This window comes from Chanodichthys erythropterus, chromosome 19, assembly GCF_024489055.1.
Source record: "Chanodichthys erythropterus isolate Z2021 chromosome 19, ASM2448905v1, whole genome shotgun sequence".
Taxonomy (NCBI): domain Eukaryota; kingdom Metazoa; phylum Chordata; class Actinopteri; order Cypriniformes; family Xenocyprididae; genus Chanodichthys; species Chanodichthys erythropterus.
Genome location: NC_090239.1, coordinates 17,969,814 through 17,993,777, shown reverse-complemented (window position 1 = coordinate 17,993,777; position 23,964 = coordinate 17,969,814). Strand labels below are relative to the sequence as shown.

At 36.4% G+C, this 23,964-nt stretch overlaps 1 protein-coding gene across 1 annotated transcript in view; it reads left to right on the top strand.

Annotated features, from left to right (window-relative positions):
• The window catches only part of ca10a (carbonic anhydrase Xa), a 207,442-nt gene extending 184,041 nt beyond the window's left edge, over nt 1–23,401 (top strand). The window contains exons 5-9 of the mRNA XM_067369943.1: nt 8,608–8,703; nt 12,804–12,876; nt 17,980–18,134; nt 19,175–19,349; nt 22,690–23,401. Of these exons, the coding sequence (XP_067226044.1) occupies nt 8,608–8,703; nt 12,804–12,876; nt 17,980–18,134; nt 19,175–19,349; nt 22,690–22,712 (522 nt within the window). The 3' untranslated portion in view covers nt 22,713–23,401. The remainder of the gene's footprint in view (nt 1–8,607; nt 8,704–12,803; nt 12,877–17,979; nt 18,135–19,174; nt 19,350–22,689) is intronic.
• The last annotated feature ends 563 nt before the right edge of the window (nt 23,402–23,964 follow it).

Here is a 23,964-nt window from a genome sequence, read left to right as displayed (position 1 = left end):
ATCACAGTTGCCACAAAAGCAGTGCAATCAATATTCTTATTTTTTAAGATTAATAAAAAGTGTTTTTTGAACAAATCAGCATATTAGAATGATTTCTGAAGAATCATGTGACACTAAGAACTGGCTGCTGAAAAGCTTTGGCCTCACAGGAATAAGTTGCATTTAAAGGTGCAGTATGCGATTTCTCAAAATCGTTGTTGAACACTTGATATTTGAAATCAACCCAAACAAACACACCCCTCCCTTCATTGTTCCACCCCCAAAATGCATGAATACAACGCGAGAGTGTCTCTTATCAGCAGAAGAGAAGGAAAATAAAGGTTCGCAAAAATAAAGCGAAGATGACGAATGAACAACAAGGAAGCACAAAAAAATGGACACACAGTACACAAGTGTATACAAGCAAGAGTTCATTGTTAGTCCCCAGCAGCACGGCAGCTCCAGACACTCAATACCAATGTTACTCGCATACGGAGCAGAAACAATACAACCTAAGCATCCATTTTCAGGCCTTCCCGCTTAGGTCTCTCAAGCACTGGAAAGCATTTCTAATATTAGTTTGGGTACTTAAGTTCTTGCCTGATCATAGCCATTCTTTTTCCAGTGATATTCCTCTGAGCTTTTCTCTTTTGTAATATCTCAGCCATCTTTCTTTCTAAAGTCATTCTTCAAATCTCCCTCATGCACAGCTCACTCTCTCTCCTCTCCCATCATGAGCGGACACGCCCCCTACTGCTGATTGGCTACAAGTTTGTTGTGGTGCTCTGTCCGATCCACTTTCAACAGCGTTTTTCAAAAATCGCTTACTGTACCTTTAAAATAAAGTATTTCACATATTTAATTAAATAAATGCAGCCTTAGGGGCCATTCACACAAACGCATCTTTGCGTCTAAATACGTGAGATGCAGCGCTCAGGAAGGGTTTTTAAAAAAGCGCAGCATAGAATGCGAGGGTCTCGAGACGTGATGCAATAAGGACAATAACGGAAATAATAGAAATAGGCAAACAGCAGAATTGATAGATACAAATTTTGACGTGGAGAAAAAGAAAATAAGATAATGAGTGCCTCCTCTGCCATGTTGCTGTCAAATAAAACAGTTGTCATGCCAACTTGCTACTGTAAACAGAAGCTCGCAACGCTTGTCCTGCCTCTTGAATTCTTCTGATTGGTCCACTGTTTTGGAACTGACATTGAGCGGCTCTGCGTGTAAAAGATGAAAGTCTTTTAACTTGGCACAGCATCTTAAAAACGCAGCACTCATGTGCGAGGCACTGCAAAAGACGTGAGCGTAACGGCAAAGTCCCTTTTAAGACAAGTCATTTCACTCGGCGGCCATCTTTGAAACGCCTCTCGGGCATTCTGGGCATCACGCAATCTCTTTGAATGGGGAAACATCAAATTCTCAAACTGTTCGCCAACCTTACGATTAAATTTCATATTTGAAATCACCAATAAAATCTAACCGGCTCATAAATTTAGTTTCTAAACACTCGGATCATGACAAAAAAAACCACACCCATCTTCGTTTATCTAATTTTGACTGTTAAAGTTTTATAATTTGGCACAATTAAAAATTTCACTACACCTGCTCAAAAGCATTTTTTTTATCCATGATTAATATTGCATTGCATAATGTGTGCTTATACAAACTGACAACCACAAGTGAATCACATTCACATATTTAATATGGACTAAAAATTTGTGTTTGCAATTTCAAGTAGGCTCTATTTACATACAACTAACCTGACAGTTGAGTCCTTTACACAGGTTTTGTAATGAAAACTAGTCTAAAATTAAGAAATCCTTAGAAAAGAGTAAACATTGAGTTAACATGTGATTCATTTAAAATACTTAATTTATTATTCCAATATCCAAATATGCTAAAATATTTGGATATTGGAATAATATTGGATATAAATCCCACAGCAAATACAGCATGTTACAAATAAATACCTTTTTTTTTAACGAGACAAACATTCGCTGATTAAAGGTTAGCCAATACAAACATATAGAAAACAGTAAACAGTGAATAGACAGGACCCATACGAATCGAGTATTCAAGAATATAAAGAAGTTAACTAAAGAGTCCCCCATTTACCGAATCTTAAAAACACGGGTGGATAATTAAAAATGTTTTCTGACAAAAAAAATAACAAATTTTAAACCACGGCAATTTTCATTTTACAATGATCTTCCCTCTCAGTGCTCGCGTGCGTTTGTGTGTATGAGAGAGAGCTCGCGCAGCACTGAGACAACAGTGCTTTTAAATGCATAAGTAACTAATGTGCTAGTTTTCATACAAAATAAGTAGGCTATGTAACATAATTAGGTACTTTAGTTAGTATTAACACAATAACGCAACACATGTAGGCTATACGTTTCTCAACACTGACAATAAATAAATAAACGCCTGTTTCTCCAGACTCGCTCTTGTCAGTCAGTATACACATCCAGTGGCGTAACTTTGCTTTAAAATGTGGGTGGGACAGGAATGTGTATGGGGGGGGGATTGTATTATTACAATAATAATAATAATGAGATATTAAAATTAATATGATAGTTTCTTCCTTACATCTGCTATAGTACAATATATCGTTAGTCTCGATAGTTAATAAATACGAGGATCCGCTCTCGGTAATCGAATGTCCTGATGGACGAATGGCAGTATTTTCGTTTAGCGTGCAAGAGGTTCTGGGTTCTAATCCAACCATGAATGATTTTTTTTTTTTTCTCATTAAAACCAAAGATGTTCATCAGTGATTGTATATCAAGAGCAAGGACACGTTTATGTGTATTTTGTTTTGTGATTTCGACGTAACGAATAGTCTCTGCAACTCTCTATTCATAGATTGAAGCGCTCGTCTGTGTGAAGACTGCGCAATGTGAACGAGCGCCAAGAGAACGAGAGAACACTGTTGCGCCTCGGATAACAGCAACAACGAGCACTCAACGTGATTTTAAAAACAACACATCCCAGCGCCACATCGCCTATTATTAACACAAACTGATAATCAACTAGAGGTGTTTATTTTGTATTAGATATCCGCGAGATGTTTCAAAAAGTGGTGGGGACATGTCCCACCCGTCCCACCCGCAAATTACGCCTATGTACACATCACAGCACTTTCATAATCACTAAGCCATATAGCGATTTCAATTTTATTTAGATTTGTTGTTCAACATTACTTGAGCATTTTATACCCGTTTACCTCAAGGAGTCAGAAGTACCGTGACTGCTGTACTGTCCTCGCCTGAGAATTCAGTCACTGAGACTGCAAGAGTGGAGGGAGGATCGCGCGGGATTTTGTGTTGCTGTCGATTTGCGGTCTTTTTTTATTGATAGGCCGTATGCATTTGTCAATCATCCCCGCTTGCTATTTGGGGAAATGAACCCAGCGATATGATTTGTCAAACTCTTTCTTTTGCTGGATTTGAGTACTACGCGCGCACAGAGGACTCACCGGGTTTTTGCGTAGTATAGAGTGACAAATCGTACCAGCGTACTTTGAGGTCAAAATGCGTACTTGGTACGCAAAATGCGTACATGTTGGCAGGTCTGCAGTATGCACTATAGACAAGTCTACTGCTAGTGGAAGTGGAAGAGACAAACTACTAAGCAGAAAAAAAAAAATTTCTTCATAAAATTGTATGCTTATTTTTAAATAAATATAACAACCGTATTTATGAAATGAAGTTTTATGTTAGAGCATTAATGTGATCATCTTCAGAATTTATATAGACAGCTGAGGTACTTTTTATGAAACATTAAAATGCTGTAGTGTGTTTGCTGTTTTACTTTAGCAGCCTATTTTGCTACTCAGCTCCCGACAAAATGTGTTTTAGACACTTTGAATTCAAAGCGTCTAACAGTCTGGATGCATCATCGGCGCACATGCTCTTTTAAACTCATAATAAACCGCCAAACGATCTATCCTGAAATGACATTAAGCGAAAGAAGTTTATTTTTAGAAGACATTACAATCACTCCAAAATAGATGATGACAACTCACTAGGGGTTGCAAGACATGAAATAGTTCTTATCAATAAATGTTTATTCATAGCCTAATGCAACAATTATAAGTAAACTCTCAAAACATTATAATTATGACATTTACAAATTTTAATTTTCATGTAACAGAGTAAAGCCAAATAAACCCGCGATAACCCGAGTTGCGTCAACAGACGATGGATCATGTATCGATGATAGCCAGAGATATTGCCAATATTTGATGCTTTTTGACAATATTAAGAGGATTTGGCATTTCCAATTAATGTAGGCCTGTTACATTCTTCTAGTCTATTATTATTACTATTAGATTAGGCTACTTTTATTATTAAATTAATATTAATAAATTTGGCCCGCAATAATTTCATAGCACATCACCACATAACTGACGTGCTGTCAGGATAATAAAAGAATAGGCTATTAGCTCATCTTTGAACATGTTTTAAACATTTTTTTTGGTCTATTATACAATGAATTATAGGCCTATAATTATTAAGTTTATAATATTTCCTAACACAGTCATGCAGTCATCAATGAAAATTAAGAGCTACTTCAAGCACAGACTTAAATACAACCTGTTTAACACAAAATAATATTATTCTCATTTGTTTCACTATATACGGGCCACAAGAAAAATAATGGAATAAATTAAGACAGTTATATGCCGTTATCAGCATATTATGTTGAAATTCGTCTCTGAGAGAATATGGTCCGTTAATGCAGCGTCAGGCAGCTCACTTTTTACTTTCACTTTGAATAGCTTATTGACCGAGGTTAAGCTTTCACAGAACTCTTACGCAAAGTTTGCACGTGGCTTCTTGTGTGATATCCATTGGCTCCCCTTTTTGGTTTAAAACAATATTTACAATATTGTGACATATCTCTCTTTTAAAAAAAAAAAAAAATTATGGTTAATGCACGCTCGAGTATTCGATTGTTTCTGACAGCGCCGACTAGTGGTTGAAGTAGTCTCTCTCGACTAGTCTATGCAAGCCCTACAACTCACACATCTACATTACGAGCTGCACTTCTTTGTGTGCCTGTTTAGCCTTTTGATTCGCAGTCCCTGAAGGATGCACTCATTTCGGCATTCAGTGACTTAAACTAAAGTCAGTTAGCTGCTGAAAAGTTGGTTTTTCATTTAAAATAAATAAAGAATTTGGCTTGATTTTTCATGTTCAGGAATGGAAAATTAATAAGCAGCTTGAGTATTTGATCTTGACGTTGGCAGGAGTAAAATGCGCCTTTCTGCTGAATGGTTTAAATCTTGTTCACCATTGTTTTTGTACTTTCAATATAAAAAAAAACAAAACAAATGATACACAGATTAAAAAACCTAGTATTTTGCTGCCCGTCTTGATTGGTGGACTAGCGTATAGGGATTTTATAGGGCGTATAGGGCCCTGCCTCCATACCTGAGGCCTATAGGTAGCAATGTTCAATGAATTTCTTTGAATTTCAGTTGATTTTTATTCTACTTACATTTATATTTGCCTTGCTGTTCTGCATCCTGTTTGTTACCACAATTCAAATTCAGAAATTGAACTGAAAATTAACAAGCATTTTCAATGTGCAGCTAGGTATTTTTGTTGTCTTTTTGTCAATGCCATGTAACTAAAAATTCACAAGAAAATGACGTCATGTTTATGAAAGAGCTGTTCCTGAGCATGAAGAAGAATGCTCCTGAAGGCTCTGTTTAAATAAATATATAAATAAATAAAAAAAAAACAGAGAATGTAATTAAACCAAATGAGCCGGTGCCTGTTCTTGAAAAGAGAATGGAGAGGAAGAATCTTACAACTTAAAATGACAAACACATTTCCAACCAGTGACTGTTTTGCATTCAAATGCAGCCAAGCTTTTAAGCTTTTTTTGGATGTCTGTCTCTGTAACATTCAACATGTCTGCCTTCCTCTTCTTTCATTTGCTCTATAGTAATAAAAGATTATGTTTGACTGATGCTCACGGCACCCAGAGGGAAGCTGCCTCTCTGCAGATGCATTGCAACACCTTTGAGTTAATGCAGCCTCATTCTTACAGATCCGATATGGGCAGTCTTACTCAGAAGCTGAAAATGAAACACCAGAGATGAAATGAGTGCTAAAATATTCAAGGTGTTTCTCAGAAACTTCACTTTAAAATTTGGCCTAGGTTATTTCCCTCCATTCTTTATTTCCCCTTGAAAAAAAAAAAATAAATAAAAATGTATGCAAAATAACTGGAAAGCATTTCACAAATATTTAATATTTGTCTGTGTTATGTTTCCATTTCATATGCTTCAGTGACTTTCAATAAACCCTGTAATCATTCTGGGAAATACACGTGTTTAGCATTTTAGCCATCATTTCTAGGTATATTAAAGCGATACTTCACCCAAAAATTAACATTTGTTGTCATTTACCAACCCATTTCATTTTCTGTGGAAGACAAATGCACAAATTATATATATATATATATATATATAAATATAAATATTATATATATATATATATATAAATATAAATATGCAATGATGCATTTTATTACTAGCATCATAGCCTGAATCAAGGCATAATCTACATTTAAGAAATGTAAAGGTATGCAAATACTGTTCTTTCTAAATTAAAGAACCGTCTCAGACATTTTTAAAGTATGCAAATATAAGTCAAATGCATAAACATTGAATAGATAGTTTTTCTTTGAACTAATAAACAAACACCATATCCAGTGATTTTCAGAATTGTCTAACAACCCACATTTCTGTTTTAGATCCCCCTCTCACCCTTTCATTAATTTCCAATTATCAATGGTAGCAAAATAACACATTAACATTGCTGTTCAGTGCCACAGTATATTTGCTCATTAAAATCCCATTTTCATGTGTCCTAAATATAGCAAAGTGCCATCTAAAAAGTGCAGTATTAAATTGGAAATCGTCAAACTTCCACCATAACTAATTTCTCTTTATTATATTATGTCATAATTGCCCAACAGCCCTCTCTGTCATATCCCATCCTACTGAAAACCATGCTAAAACACTGCACTGCTACATTTGGATACCATGCTGTAAGAAGAAACCAATCAAGTTCATTGAGTTAGCTTCACCGGCTACATGCTCCTTCACAGGACATTTTAATGTAATCAAATGGGATTGTTCTCCGTACACCCGGGCTTTCCGTTTATTTGCTTTGAGCGTATCCGCTATTGGATGGGGGTTCCAGACGACTGCTTTTCATTTGCCCTGTTAGCGCTGTCCACCCCTCTTTTTGCTATCGACTTGCTGTCTTCATATTTCGTCCATGGTAGGCCTAAGCCAGCTATCACACAATAAAGAGCTTGTCAGGGGGCCCACCAGAGGCATAAGCTGTCTCCCATCGAAGCATAGACACCTCTCCTCTGACGGTCTGACAGATCTGTCTGTGTGCAAAGACTCGCTGAACATTTCCTGCTACTGTTCGACACACCTCCACCATCTGCAGATTTCACAGAGCCAATGGATCCAGTGAGATGAGCATCTCTGCTTTTCACACATATAATGCGACTTCTTAGAAAGGCTATGTATGACGTCAGTTGAGTATAAAAGTTCGCTTTAGACTAGCTGTCAAACTCTGTCTGGTTAAAGAGTTTATAGAAAAAAAACTGGCTTCCAAATAAATAAATAAATCTAATCAAATTAACATTCACTCTGTAATCGCGTTCCTCCACACTTGATTAAGTTTATAGACTATCTGTCACTCCCTGGCTCCCCCTTTTGCATATTTCATAATTACTACCAGCCACAGTTTTTAATTTACTTCTTTAAAAAACACACAGCAGGCTAAACAGGGCTTGGTAAAGAATTGATCTCTTCATTCTGACTAAAAAAGATTGTACGATGCTGCTCACAGCAACTCTACACGCTCCTCAAATTGTTTACAGTGTTCTGTAGTTGAATACCTTGGAGACGCTTTTTTTCCGTTAGAAAAAGTTATTTTACAATAATTGTTCTCTGCTCAAGGTAATCTGTACATTTCTTGGCTGTTCTACCTTTTGTGGAATTCACAGAGAAGAAATTGTCCCCTTCACCAATCTAAACTGCCTAAGTTTTAAAGCCCTTTCACAGGGACAGTGTGCGCTCAAGCGATTCACCGGAGGAAGATTAGCCGTGCTTCACAATGAATTCGAATTTAAATTTGACAGACATGTTCAAACAAAGACAGAAGCAGCTGTTTACCTGTGATTGTGATTCAGAGCCATCTGTAATGACAAAAACTTCGGCTGTTATCCAAACAGACTCTCAGCTCATTCAAACGGTCACATATTTATTTGCCATATTAATGAGGTGAAAATAGGTTGTAAGATTAAATCTGCACTGGATTTTCTGTAATTACCATCCAAAGTATTATCAATCAGTAATTATGCTTTCATACAATCCAAGAAAAAGTTGAACAAAACACCTGCATAGCTGACACTCAGTTGACATGGATGTAATTGTTTTATTTATTTATTTTTTTGTTGTATTGATGCTGAAGCTCTTTTGTCCTTCAAAGTGAGCAAGTAGAGATGGGAGGCATTACTTTCACTGAAAAAAAAAACGTCAAAACCATATAACTGCCAATTTTGTCTTTTTCAATTATACAGGTGCAGCTTATACATTACAACCATGAACTGTACACAAACTACACAGAAGCTGCTAAGAGTCCAAATGGCTTGGTGATAGTGTCTATATTTATGAAGGTGAGTAATGATCATACACTTAACAGTGAATGCACAGAAATCAAGTATTTTAAACTTGGATATAAAAATATAAATCAGAATACAATTCTGATTTAAGAAACATTTCTAATAAATTTGTCAGAACATTTGTGCTGCTTAATATTTTTATGGCAACTCTGGTGCATTTTTAAATGATTCTTTGATGTATAGATAGTTCAACAGCATTTATTACTCAAATTGAGTCAGCACATTCATTTAATTGATGGATGGATTGGTGGTTGGAGGAATGGATTTGGGAAGAGAGTCAATTAGCCATGCAATTAGAAGACAACAGGCAAACTAAGTGTGCATCTCCCAGTCATTCTGGAAGGACAAGGGTATGAAATAAATTTCCACTGCTTTATTAGAGTGGGGAGACCATTACCTAATGTTTTCCCTTAGGACAAGAGTTCAAGCTAAGATAATTAACCCATCCAGTGTCACTCTCAGGCTTAGTCCTCTCTGCCCTGGACGTGATCCTGGTCCAGTCACCTCTGCTGTCCGTCCATATGGAAGGTGCCTAATTCATGCTCACTGACTCAATCTATAGGAGTAATACGCATTCTGTGAATTAGAACCAAATATGGGCATTCTCCATATACTGTAGAGAGACAGTAAGATATCTGAGCATTAATGATATTTTATGGGTACAATTATGCACTGGTGTTTGAGTGTTGGGATCACTCACTATATATATGTGCCAAAACTGTACATTAAAAAAAAAACAAAAAAAAAAAAAACATGTACTGTCATGTCAAATATAGATATGAGAAATATGACTTGGATTACTGAGGAAAATTATTGAAGAAAAATGTGATACGATAATGCTTAAAGTGTGAAAATCAATTTAAATTATAATTAAAACTGAAAATGATATAAATCAATATATATGCTTCACATTCTTTCTGGGAAAAGAAAGCATCATTAAAACTTCTGAAAGTAATATTATACATCTGACAATGTCATTTTAAAATCAATTTAAAAAAAAATAATATCAACTCTTTGCTCAACTTGGTAATATACAGTTATATCAACCTGAAAATTTTACATCAAGAATATCCAGGTGAACAAAGAGACTAATTATAAACAATGACAAATACAATAAAACAAGCAGTGCTTTAAGTTTTTTAGGGCTACATTAGATCTGTTTAAAGGTGCCCTAGATACAAAAATTGAATTTACCTTGGCATAGTTAAATAACAAGAGTTCAGTACAAAAGACATACAGTGAGTCTCAAACTCCATTGTTTCCTCCTTATATAAAAGACTTCCGAAGAACAGGCAAATCTCAACATAACACCGACTGTTACGTAACAGTTGGGGTGTACGTCCCCAATATTTGTATATGCCAGCCCATGTTCCCAACATTATGAAAGGGATTACACGTCTGGATCTGTGCACAGCCGAATCATCAGACTAGGTAAGCAAGGACAATAGTTTTTTTTTTTTTTATGTAGCTTATTGCGCTTAACTCTTTTTAACATCAAGCAAGTCCCACTTACATAAGTTGCATGCCCAGTCTATTCTATGCATCGATCTAAAACTTGAATTAGCCTATTCAAATCATTTAGCCATCACGATATGCATTTCGCGCCATGTACATTTACAATATTTCAATATATCGTGCAGCCCTAACTTATTAACAATGAGTCAAGAACACATTCACACTATCAGTTCTATCTACTGAAGAAAAGCTAACAGGTTGACAAGCTAACAGTGATGTCAAAGTAACCATATTTTTGCATATCAAACTTGTTTGTTTTGCTGGTGTTATTAGCTACTAATAAAACCTATGTTAAATGAGGGAAATTATTTGGAATCCTCAAATACATTTTTCACAATTTGGATGATGATGATTTCTAATGGTGTTGACGAAAAGTAGAGATACAGCGGTGAACCTTTATTAGAGAAGTATTTTTTTATAACTTTTTTTTTACTTTTAAAGACTTAAATGTATTTTCTGTTTATCCTTATTTAGCTTTATTTGTATAAATTTTTAAAAATGAAATGATGTGCTTGTTTTAAGAATTTATACTAAAGTATCAAAGTTGACAAATTTATATGGGATATTATCAATATGAAGCTAGGAAAAACTTTAGTTTTATGCAGTTCATATAGACTATACTGCAGTCACTGTCCTCCTGTTTCAGTGATCTGACTGAGAACATTGATAATTCACTCCTATTTTCTTGCACTTGTTGTCTCTGTGGCATGAGTCATTCCCAAAGCCATTTTCTGAGGTACCCTGTGCTGTGTTCCCTGTTATGTTGTCACACCTCCAGGAGGGACTCCCATATGAGTCTAAGAGTTTGATACAAAGAATCCCAAGAAAATGCACCATGATGAGTGGGACAGACACAAAATGGAGGAGGCTGAGGAAAAGACAGCCATTTTGTTTGTGGTATAAACAGCTATTTGTATGGAGTGCAAATTTGTTAGCAAATGCAGTATTCTTAGCAAGGTAAAAACATTAATCGTGAGGGATAGTAAAAGCTATTCTTTCTTTTTTTTTTTCTTTTTTTTTCAGACGCTGTGTAGGCAACCCTAATTATTTCTTGGAAGAGATAATGGCTAGCTGCAGCCCAGGGTTATATCACAGAAAGTCTCAAAATGATGTGACTAAGACATTTAAGCCTCAGACTTCACTGTTCACTCAATGAGGAGGTCAAAAGTGAAGCAATTTGTGTTGTAGTGACGAGGCACATTTCTTGTAATCATTCAGATTGAAAGTGTTTCAATTAGCAACTAAAGTGGAGTGGTAACCATGTTTCTCGTTGGCTCAGTTTTTGCTCTTAATACTTTCTAAAAGCAGTTTTTGAAGAGCTCATCTGTAGTTTATTGAAAACACATCAGTGTGTCATAAGTGATTCTATCAGGTGTCATTTAATTACAGAACACCGTTGGGTTCATCCTGATGCATTTGAATGCAGTAAACACTTTCGGCACCTTGAGTAAATTTCAAGAGACGTGTTGCTAACACCTCAGTCTTTACCGGGTGTGTCTCTTTGATCGCCCCCTGGTGGCTGGATGCAGTACAGGTCATAAACCTCGCCCTCTCAATGCAAACAAATGGGAATAAGTCAAAAAAAAATTTGTTACTACTATTAGTAATTACTTCAGATAAATTAGCAATTTAATGCTATAGAAACGGGGCATGTAGTTATGATTCTCTGAGGACTGTCTACGCTTCGAGGGGAGATTGAAGAAATATAACTAACGATTAATGTTTGATTTCTGTGTTATTTCACACTGACAAAATGAGTTGTTCAGCGCTACAATCTGACCAACAGGATCTGATGGATCACTCAACTTTTTTCAGTAACATTAAATGTGGGCTTTATAAGCTAATTAATAAATATTAAGATAACACGGCTAACGTTTACCATGTCGGGAAAAAGCAGGTGATTGTTATCTGGCAGTTACTAATTATTTTTATGGGTATAAACTAATGATAGCCTACTCTAATTAATTATAAAGCACTGTCTACAGCAATCGATCTCCTGTAAAGTTAGTTTAACTTTAGAGTTGTTTCTAGTGGCATATTATTGAGTTTATCTACTGAATTTGCGGTTTCAAAAATATTATTGCTCTAGAAACAGAATAGCTTATTATTTTGTAGGTAGAATTTTAAATTGTGTATAATTTATATAGCCTATTTAAAATACATCAATGATAACGCAGTCTGGGCGGAAGTTTGATACCGCTTCCTTCTGCGCATGCCCAGGCTCCAAACTGACGTTTTTGCGTAACATGTCAACACCCATCATCGTACGTTTTACATTCAGTTCATTACAATGGAAGGAAGCGGTGTTGCGTCATCCATCTTTTTTTACAGTCTATGGTCTTTACATTCTAAACTGAATGACTGGGAGATTTACTTCCCCTGAGATATTTGTTGCTTTGTTTAGAAATAATTGCCATGATGTTTGCAATTTATAAATAAAGTTGTCACTAATAATCTGTTTCTCTTTACCCTCTTTTCCCCTGCCTTCTCCTCTTTTCTCTTTTTTTTTCTCTGCTGTCTATCACTCTGTCCTTCTCATCTGTTCTACCCTTCCCATCTTGACATCTGTTCCATTTCAGATATCCGAGACTTCAAATTCATTTCTGAATCGGATGTTGAACAGAGACACCATCACAAGAATAACATATAAGAGTAAGTGGGGAAATATATTGTTGACCATTTGACACTAAAAGATTTGTTTGTTTTTTTAGATGTGATCGATAGTATTGAAATTTTGCAAGTGATGAAATCTGATTGTTCAGGCAGTGTATTCAGTATCAACCTTCAACGGTTGCTGGCGTTATGATATAAGCTTCACCGTGAGATCTGAGAGTAGATGTTGGCGGGGAAAACTTTTGCCTCTGCTTCTGTTTCACATCTTGTGGCAGTTCTGACTCATGAGACGCATGAGAAAATAAACAACAGAGGCATGCTTTGCATTCATGCATATACTGTGTCCAACACTGCTGACTCGTTTACTCATTAGCTATTCACTACATAGTCAATATTACATAAACACTTCATTTAAGTGTATTTAGACAATTATGTGCGGAGTACATACGTCACATTCATACTTGAAATCAGATCTGACCACTCAGTGTAATACCTATTAATATTTTAAACCACATTCACTACTAGTTAGGGGTCGGTATGATTTTTGTTTTTGAAAGAAGCCTCTTGTGCTCACCAGACTGCATTTATTTGATCAAAAAAGCATATATTAGTGCAATATCAGTGCCATTTAAAACAACTTTCTATGTTTTTTGTTTGTTTTTTTATTTATTCCTGTGATAGCAAAGCTAAATTTCCAGCATCTATTACTCTAGTCTTAAGTGTCACGTGATCCTTCAGAAATCATTCTAATATGCTGATTTGGTGATCAAGAAACATTTCTTATTGTTATGAAAACAGCTTTTTAAAGGGATCATTTTCCAAAAATGAGAATTATCCCATGATTTACTCACCCTCAAGCCATGCTAGGTGCATATGACTATCTTCTTTCAGACGAACACAATCGGAGATATATTTAAAAATATCATTAGTCCTCTAAGGTTTACAGTATAATAGTTGTGAATGGGGGGGCTGTGTTTTGAAGCCAAAAATAATGCATCCATCCATAAAAAAACAAAAGTAATCCATACGACTCCAGGGTTAACTCCAGTTAATAAATGCCTTCTGAAGCAAAGCAATGCGTTTTTGTAAGAAAATATCCATATTTAAAACTTGATAAATTCAAATAACTACAGTGCTCAGCGTAAAAGAGTACACCCCCTTTGAAAAATATTTTAAACAATATCTCAATGAACACAAAAACAATTTCCAAAATGTTGACAAGACTAAGTTTAATATAACATCTGTTTAACATGAAAGTAAACTTAATGATAAAACATTTTTCAGTTTTACTCAAATTAGGTTGATGCAAAAGTGAGTACACCCCACAACAAAAACTACTACATCTAGTACTTGGTGCTGTCACTAAAAATCAAGGAGGCCATACAAAGTCTTCTAGGCATGATGAACAAGTTGGCAATATTTTTTCAACATCTTTTTCCATTCTTTAAGAATGACCTCTTTTAGAGACTGAATGCTGGATGGAGAGAGATGCTCAACTTGTCTCTTCAGAACTCCCCATAGTTGTTCGATTGGATTCAGATCAGGAGCCACTAAATCACTTTCACCTTGTTCTTCTTCAGAAATCCAACAGTGGCCTTAGATGTGTGTGTTTAGGATCATTGTCATGTTGAAAAAAAGTGCACGACGACCAAGAGCATGGAGTGATGGTAGCATCTTCTCTTTCAGTATAGAGCAGTACATCTGTGAATTCATGATGCCATCAATGAAATGCAGCTCCCCGACACCAGCAGCACTCATGAAGCCCCACATAAAGACACTGCCAACACCATGTTTCACTGTAGGCACCATGCATTTTTCTTTGTATTCCTCACCTTTGCGATGCCATACAGTTTTGAAGCAATTAGTTCCAAAAACATTTATCTTGGTCTCATCACTCCAGAGTATAGAGACCTATCTTTGTCAGCATGGGCCCTGGCAAACTGTAGGCAGGCTTTTTTGTGCCTGGGATTTAGGAAAGGCTTTTCGTGGACGGCACCCATGCATGCCATTCCTCTACAGTGTACGCCGTATTGTCACAGGAAATAGTCACCCAGTTTGGCTTTCTACTTCTTTAGATAACTGCAGTGAACTTGCATGGCGATTTTCTTCAGCCCTTCTCATCAGAAGACGCTCCTGTCGAGGTGTTAACTTCCGTGGACGACCTGGACGTCTCTGTGAGATGGTTGCAGTTCCATCTTTTTTGTACCACTTTTGCTACAGTATTCTGACTGATAAGTAAAGCTTTGCTGATCTTCTTGTAGCCTTCACCTTCCTGGTGTAAAGAAATTTTCTTTCTCAGGTCTTGTGACATTTCTCTTCCATGTGGTGCCATTGCTGACAGTATGAAATGGGAAGGGGTTTTAACACCGTTTTATAGGTGTCTGCTGGACACCTGTGGTTGAATTCTTGTTAAATTTAGACATTTGTAGTCTAAAATTTAGCTTTGCTCCAGCGTTCAGTTTTACTAAGCTATATTATTAACCTTACTTTCATGTTATAAGTTAAACAGATGTTATATAAAACTTAGTCTTGTCAACATTTCGGAAATTGAGTGTTCATTGAGATTATTTAAAATGGGTGTACTCATTTACTCCAAGCACTGTAGCTTCTGGCGGACAACCATACGCAGAATGCGCAAGTTGACATGCGCCAAATGAGTAATACTCTGACACGATGCATGACACAGGATGTAGGATTATTGTAAGCTTAGACGCCTCTCTTGGTTCAATCAAATAGGGCTGTGCAACAAATTTAAGCTCCTCTTCTCTTATATCAAAATCCTCTGATCCTCCTCAAAAACATTTCTCTTTAAAAAAAAAAATCATTTTAGACTTATCTGAGACCGGTGATTTGTGTTGCTCTATCCTCTGCGCCTCCACGTTCATCATTATGTTGTGCGTCAGGTCAAAGGATACTCTTCGGCTGCACAGTGATCCGCCGGAAGCTAGTTATTTGAATTTAAAATATGGATATTTTTCTAACAAAAATGCATCACTTCACTTTAGAAGACCTTTATTAACCCCCTGGAGTTGTATGGATTTTTTTTTTTTTTTTTAATGGATAAATGGATTATTTTTGGCTTCAAAACGCAGCCCCCTATTCACAACCATTATAAACCTTGGAGGACTAAGGATTTTAAAATATATTCCTGATTGTATTCGTCTGAAAGAAGATAGTCATACAAAACTAGGATGGCTTGAGGATGAGTAAATCATGGGATAATTTTCATTTTTGGGTGAACTATCCCTTAATGTCTTTGTGGAAACCTTGATACATTTTTGTCAGGGTTCTTTGAAAAGGAAAAAAAAAAAAAAAAAAGAGAGAAATCTTTAATAACAGTATAAAAGTCTTTACGGTTACTTCCTTGCTGAATTAAAGGTAGTAATTTAAAAAAAAAAGTATTTGTAAACATCTCTCGTCTGGCAATTCAGAATGCAAAAAATAAACTCGTTTGACTCAGACACACCAAAAATGTACCTTTTGCTGCCTGTCTGAACACATACAATTTTATACTCTTGCTTTGTGTCCTATCCAGACAAAGGAACAAGCAATTATTTTTGTCCTAACTGAACATTGCAACAAGATTCACTGCCTTTTGTTGTGCCGGGTACCCGCCCTCAACAATAAAATTGGACAAAGTATCGCTCCTCGTGCATATTAAACATCAAGCATGGAAAAGGATAGAACGCTGCAAGAATGAGTCCCAAAACCCGGACATGAGTTAGCATTTTTAATCTTCCAGATCAATTGTCCCGAAGTCAATGGGTTTTATGAATGGGTTTTTCATTTAATTCCTGAAATCAGGTCTGTGGTAAACACAAGTGATTTATTTTAAAATATTACAATTATTGCAAAAGGTGGTTCCTAACAGATGTCAAAATGGGACTTGGGAACATTAAGCATCATGCTGAACAGGAAAACTCATCTATTCACTAGTCCGCTTGTAGCGTTTTATGCTGTTCAGCTGCAGGGCATTCAGAAAGAAATTGCAAACAGAGAGAAACTTCTGTGTAGTGTTACACCCTATTTCTGCATTTGTTGTGGACAAACAAATAGCTTGTAGCTGGAAATTGTGTGTTGAGATTCTTTGCCTACTGTTCTAGAAATTGTAATTCATGCTAAAACATCATGCTAATTATTGACTGACAGCAGCAGTTTTAAGGCACAAGACAAATGTATTCATCCTTGAGAACTCAGACCACTTTCTAGTTTGGGAATATTTCATGGCCGACACTGACATGCAGTGTAGTGGAAATGTTCCGTGGCATTATCCTTTAACTCACCAGAGGGACTTTTGAAAAAAGGCCTTCATAATTGAATTAATAGGGGTGGGGAAAGAGTGGATGAATAGATAAAATGTTCTGAGCCCCAGTGGCTGGTGAGTGTCTCCCAGGCCGCAGCGGTGCATGAACACAGGCTAGCTGAGCTCAGGGAGGACTCGACAGCACTGCCAGGGGGAGGGCAGGGGAGCGTGGGCTTTGACAGCTGTCAGAGCCCCCCAACTCTGCCTCTCTGGCCTCCCGCTCCGTTCCCGGTTGAATCTTCGGAAACTCACTACTACCAGCCCTCGCTGCACCGGCAGTGGAGCTAGTACATGTATTTTTCAAACGTATCCCCCCCTCCTCCATAGCTAAAAGGAATTATTTATGCCACCAAAGCTATCAAAGTTCTGCGCAATGACGCTGGCGGAATTGCAAACATGTGGGGAGATAGAGATAGAGTGGTAATCAATGGGATGGAGGGAGAATAACAAACTATTTCCTCTGGCTGATGTGAGTCGGAACCTATTACTTGTCTGTTGTCAGTGGAAGGTGGGTTCAATATTGCTGTTCCTCATAAATTCAGTGCCGCATTATCTCATGTCGGGCCACTATTGTGAAGTCAAAATAACATGCGCTGTCACCATTCATCCAACAAATCAAAGGAAAAGCATAAATACTGAAAACAGTTGTTGACAAGCAAAGATAAAGACCATTGTTGCTTTCTACATTCTTTTGTTATTTAATATATAGAATTTTGGGTTTGGATGAAGACTTGGCTTATTTAAATGACAAATTCATGTTTGTGAATTGGCTCTCTAGATGAGTTTTAATGGCTAAGAAACATCACTTTATCATGTGTTTCTTTTTTGTGTTTGTGTAGATGACGCATACCTTCTCTCGGGGCTAAACATCGAGGAGGTCTATCCAGAGACAGCAAGTTTTATCACTTATGAAGGGTCCATGACAATCCCACCGTGCTACGAGACCGCAACGTGGATTCTGATGAACAAGCCAATATATGTCACAAAGATGCAGGTTAATTTAACACACTGTAAAATAAAAAATTCATTCACAAAATTATGCTGCCATCACTGTAATAATTTCCTATTAAATCAAAGAGTGAGTTCACCCAAAAATTAATTACTCACCCTCATGTCATTCCAAACCCATAAGACTTTAGTTCATCTTCAGAACATAAATGAAGATATTTTGGAATAAATCTGAAACATTTGTCCCTCCATTGACAGTCTATGCAGCTAACACTTTTAGAATGACAATGACAGAATTTTTTGGTTGAACCCCTTAAATAATTCTAAGACGTTGTATGAAGTATTTTTTACTTTAAGATCTATGCATATAGTTCCCTATATTTACATGGTTGTTCAATATCGAATCTATCTAATGTTTTCCATTAGAAATCCTTGTTTTCTTAAACTTAGCTTAAGTGCCACACAAACCTCAACAAAAGTAACAACTACCTGATAATTTTAAGTAAAGAAACAAACTCATCTAGACATCACAAGACAACAACAATATAAATGAACCTGGCAAACATTCACACAATGCAACCATATTAAATATTCATGTACATATGCATACTGGGAATAGGGCGAATGAGACCTAACAACAAAACCATTTTTCACTGTAAAGCTTTTTTTAAACTTAAAAAAATTGCATTAATCCATGTCATCCATGGGACTGCTTGATGGTCTGCTTGACTTTAAAAAAGCAGATTATTATAATAGAAAAGCTGCAACAAGATGTTTTAGAAAATCCTTAACTTCAAAATAGCAAGTAAATAAAAAATAGAATCAAATAAATCTGTGTTATGTACTTGATCTAGAATTATTTATAGATTCAGCTAATGAAATGGCAGAATGCGTCACTTTTGACACTGCAGATATACTATTTTGATGATATTCAATATAATGTGTTGATGAATAGCACTCTCACATAGCTCCCTTGTTGCTTTTTGATGCGGGTCTGTTGGGATTAGATTGATTGTGCGATAATTGTGTGACCTGCCATCAGTGAGTCAAAATAAAACGTTTGCTCCATCGGTGTCATCCTTACAGATGCACTCCATGCGACTGCTAAGTCAGAACCAGCCCTCGCAGATATTCCTCAGCATGAGTGACAACGTGCGCCCAGTACAGCCTCTGAACAACCGCTGTATCCGCACCAACATCAACTTCAGCATGCAGGGCAAGGACTGCCCCAACAACAGGGCACAAAAGCTGCAGTACCGAGGTCAGTGTCTCTGTACTTCTCCCTGTGATCTCTCAGCCCGCTTTGAATTAGAGACAAAACTAAAAGCATTTCTACAGCTTTCATCATTTACTTCTCCAGAACAAAACTGACTCCAAAGCAGTATAACATTTTTGGTCATAATGAACAAGTTCACTGAAGTTATTCGGTAAAAGTTAGTTTAGTTTCCAGGTCACCACTGAAAAGGTGCATCAAAACTTTAAGACTCAAAGACTTTTTATTCTCTTCACTTTTCATCTCACTTTTACACATTTGTGACATTTAGTGTTTGGTAAAGGCAGTAGCTATGTTTGTTTATTCAAAAGAAATAATTGCAACACCTTAAAACTGTTAGTAGGCAACCAGATAGCTTATTATTAAACGTATTGAGCTATGTATTACTGTTATACAACACTCAAGAACATGAGCACTTAAACAAGAACTCTGAACTTATTAGATAAATGAAATGAATAATTCAGTAGCTTACAAGCAATATTTACCCTCAAAACAACCATATAATTACCCATTTCCTTAAATATGTCATGTATACAGAAAATCAGTGTAATATAGAAAATAAACTTGCCGGTAACTCCTGTCCTCCTGTTCAGATAATCATTGGTAATCTCCTCTTGACCATGCATCATTTATTGACTAAGCTTGTTTAAGAGGTTTAGAAGTCTCAGTAAAGCATCTTAAGATGTCTTTAGTGCTGAAACGATTCTCAACAATATCTCAGGCATTCTGGTAGAAGCACAAAGCATCATGAACAAGGAAAAGAAAAGTGTTTTATCACAACATTTTATTATGGAGAATTCTCTTGTACTCTTGATACGGCAGTGAACTGATAAATCGGAGTCGTGCAGCATTTGTTTGAGAGGTTGAATTTACCACCCTGGCCGGTAAATGAGCGATACAAAAAGGGTTCCTTCCATTTATTACATTTGAGTTGTTAAAAAGATGTAAATATCTTGGAGGAGAAAGAATGGATAGAGGCATTTAATTAGTGTTGGTTAGGCATCTGAGGTCATGTATCTTAACCAGGGAGACATATTCTTTTGTTGCAAGCACAGTGAGGTGTCTGCAGGCTAATTGAATGTTAAATTTTAGCTTGAGGTGGCGATATTCAAGAGTGCAAGAGAAAATTGTCATTCTGGGAAACTACACAATGAACATGAACACAGTGTTATAGAGTCTTACAGAACAGGAGCTAGAACTAGAAAAAATAGCAAGACATTATTTTGTATGTTGTTTAGCACTGCTCAACAGATTTACCTATATTCCACTACACAAAATAATGAATTTAAACTAATAATTCTGTTCAAAAGTTCACACATCTTTGGTTATTAATACCGTGTGTGTTGGCTCCTTGAGCATTCGTGACTATTTCAGTTGTGCCTGGGTGACATATTGACTTCATAAGATATATCGAAATATTTTCAAACGTGATGTAGGAAAAATGCACAATCCAAGTTGTCCTAAACATGAGACATGCTTTGTATTAAGCATTTCAAACTAAGTACCAATATCTTGCGTGTAAAAGTCTGAATTTACGTTCTGCATTAAGGCTTGTGCTAACAGCAAGCGAGTCTCCGTTAAACTTAACAGACTTCAGTGAATGAGCGTGAAATAATTGCCTAAAATATACATTTTGCTCAAATATTTATTGTTGGTCATTAAATATAGTCCAACAGTAGTGTAAATAGGTTTAAAATTCTACATGTACATTCTATATTATAGTCTAAATAAATATTCACTGTGTGCGTTTTCATAGCCCTTATAAAGGGCTACTTCACTTAAAAAAAAACTGTCATTTACTCACCTTAAAGTCCTTCCAAACCTGTAAGACTTAATCTTCAAAAGACAAATGAAGATATTTTAATTAAATCAGAGATTTGTCCTTCCATTGACTATACGCAACTACCACTTTGGCACTTCAAAAAGTTCATAAAAAGATTGTAAAACTTATATGTATTGAGCAGTTTAATCCAAATTTTCTGAAGAGACTCGATCGCTTTACATGATCAACATATTGAATTTATGCTTTTATAATATTTACATATAAACACTGATCAGCGAACAAACTGAACCATACCGGCTTGATGTATAAGAACTAGGGGTGGGAAAAAATATAGTTGTCCTCCTTGGTGTGATATGAGAATTGTATAGCTGCACCAAATATCGATATTTTAATTAATAAAGAGCTATAACTAGATTTCTCTGCTCAAAGCGTTGCTCAACACATGAATGAGGGGGAACATGAACATAGGCTAGTTAACTTAAGGAAAAGAGGTTTTTAACAGGATGGCATACAGCAGTGTGAGTAAAATAGATGCCTCAGCCACGTTTAAGTTCAAAGTCTTGATGCACTTTTATACCATTGATGTGACAAACGTAGACATCTTTGACGTTCTTCACTGAGCGATTAGATATACAAGGGAGTGTTTGAAAGCATATATTAGGGATCTGCTGATAGACACCTGCTTTTGAACGCCTGTGTATATCTGTGTAAGCTCTCAGTGAAGAACGACAAAGGGTCTGTTTGCACCTGGTCACTTCATGCATTTTCTTTGATCGGATAGCTATCCGATCGTGAAAAGACCAGGTCTAAATGCCCTCCAAAACACATTTGAGACGGATTTAAATCCGATCGCTCAGACCACTTCAGGAGGTGGTCTGGGACGCATTCCAGTCAAAACTGTCTACGCATCAGTCTAAATGCATTTGGTTGTTGAAACCTCAAGTGTAAAGTTTACTTCTCCCAAAAACACTAAAACTGAAGCGTGTGAGAGTCAGATATGACAGCGCTATTGCATCATGCATCGCTGCAGATGAACAACAGAGTATCTCTTCAACAAGCTGACGCGCAAACTGCCGCATGTGAAAGTGAAAGTTGCAGAGGCTTAACAAACGATTAGTTAGATATCGTGATGTATCATTATAGGATTTTCTAGCAATATATTGATTATCGCAGAATTGCTATATTGTGATCGTATCGTGAGGTACCCTGCGATTCCCACTCCTAGTAAGAACTAACCTCATTGGTCCTTGCAGAAACCCAAATGCGCTGCGTAACGCGAGAATGACCTCATTGGTTCTCATACTGTACGTCAAGCAAGCATGACTGAGCTTCTGTTTACCGTAACTGATGTATACAATGAATGTTTATACGTGAATAAATGCTTAAATTAAATATACTTATCACATAAAGCAATCAAGTCTCTTCATTTCACCTAATACAGGGCACTTAAGGGCTATTTGAAAATTGTTGATTTGATCACACTTCATTCTAAGTCATCATAAGGAGTGAAGAACGTTATAATAATTATTATTTTTCCCCATACAGTGAATGAATGGCTGCTGAAATAGAGCCAGCATGCGGACCAGCCCAAGAACACTAACTACATGGAAGAGAACGAAGAGAAGTGCTCATGGATAAGTGCAGAATGAAGACTGACATATGTCCTGCCAAATAAAGTCAGGGCATTGTAAAGAAAAAAAAAAACAAAAACCCCAGCAAGAAGAGACTTTGCACTGTTGGCAAAGAGATCCAATTTCATACATCCAATCAAAACTAGTGACATACAGTTATAACTACACAAATGTTTTGATACCTTTTTTGGGGGGGAAAAAAATACTAAAAAAATATAACATTTATTTCATAGGCTCTTCACAAATGGAACTGAATGTTTTTAGCCTTTGTATATATGGACAACTTGCTACCAATCTGGGAAAAAGGGACAGGACATTGAACCACCCTACCAATGCAGAGACATCCTTGAAACATAACTGCATTCTCAATCTTTATTCTCGCTCACGCTGTGGAGAGGAGGGAGAGGCAGCCTTGCAGGTTTATTGTCAAGACAAAAACCATCATAAAGAAGACTATGGGGTGATGTTGTCTGTGAAAAAAAAAAAAAAAAGTGTCTTGGCCTTGTAAATATAATTATTCATGCTGAAAATGAATATGTAAAGATACAAATAAACAGTTAAAAAAAATATCAGAGGGAAAATAAATTTAAAAAAAATTGAATATTTTACGCTTGGCGCACTTTCTGGAGCAGAGCTGATGCCTTTTTTCTGTTTCATTGTTTACAATGGTCATACACTGTGTTTGATTAATGTTATTGGCCCAATAAATGTGTTTGGAAAGTTATTTTTTTGTAAATATTTTTCTATTTCTTCACTGTGGCTGCCCATATAAAATTAATTTCTTTTACTTAAGCATTTTTCTCCAAAAAACTTTGGTGTGGAGCCATTTAGAAGTGATTTATTTTTGACTGGAATCAGCTGATTTAAAACCCATCACATTTTTGTTGGTGAGATGATTTCTAATGAGTGTTTGAGGCTGAACCTGGTTCGAGAAACACTGCAGTGATTTGCTGTGGACTTCGTTGCCGTCAGAGAGCGAAAACTTCATCGATTCCCCCCACACCACCTTTTGGTTTAATTATATCACAATCAATGAAGCATACCTCTTGTTTTAACCCTGGTGTGAAGAAAAACACAGCCCGTGATTCTAGTATTTTATCTTGGTACCTCACAGATGGCTAATAAAAAGATAACGAGAGGCAGAAAGTTCCAACAGCAAGCGCTCATGGTTATTGTGGCCATTTTTCTA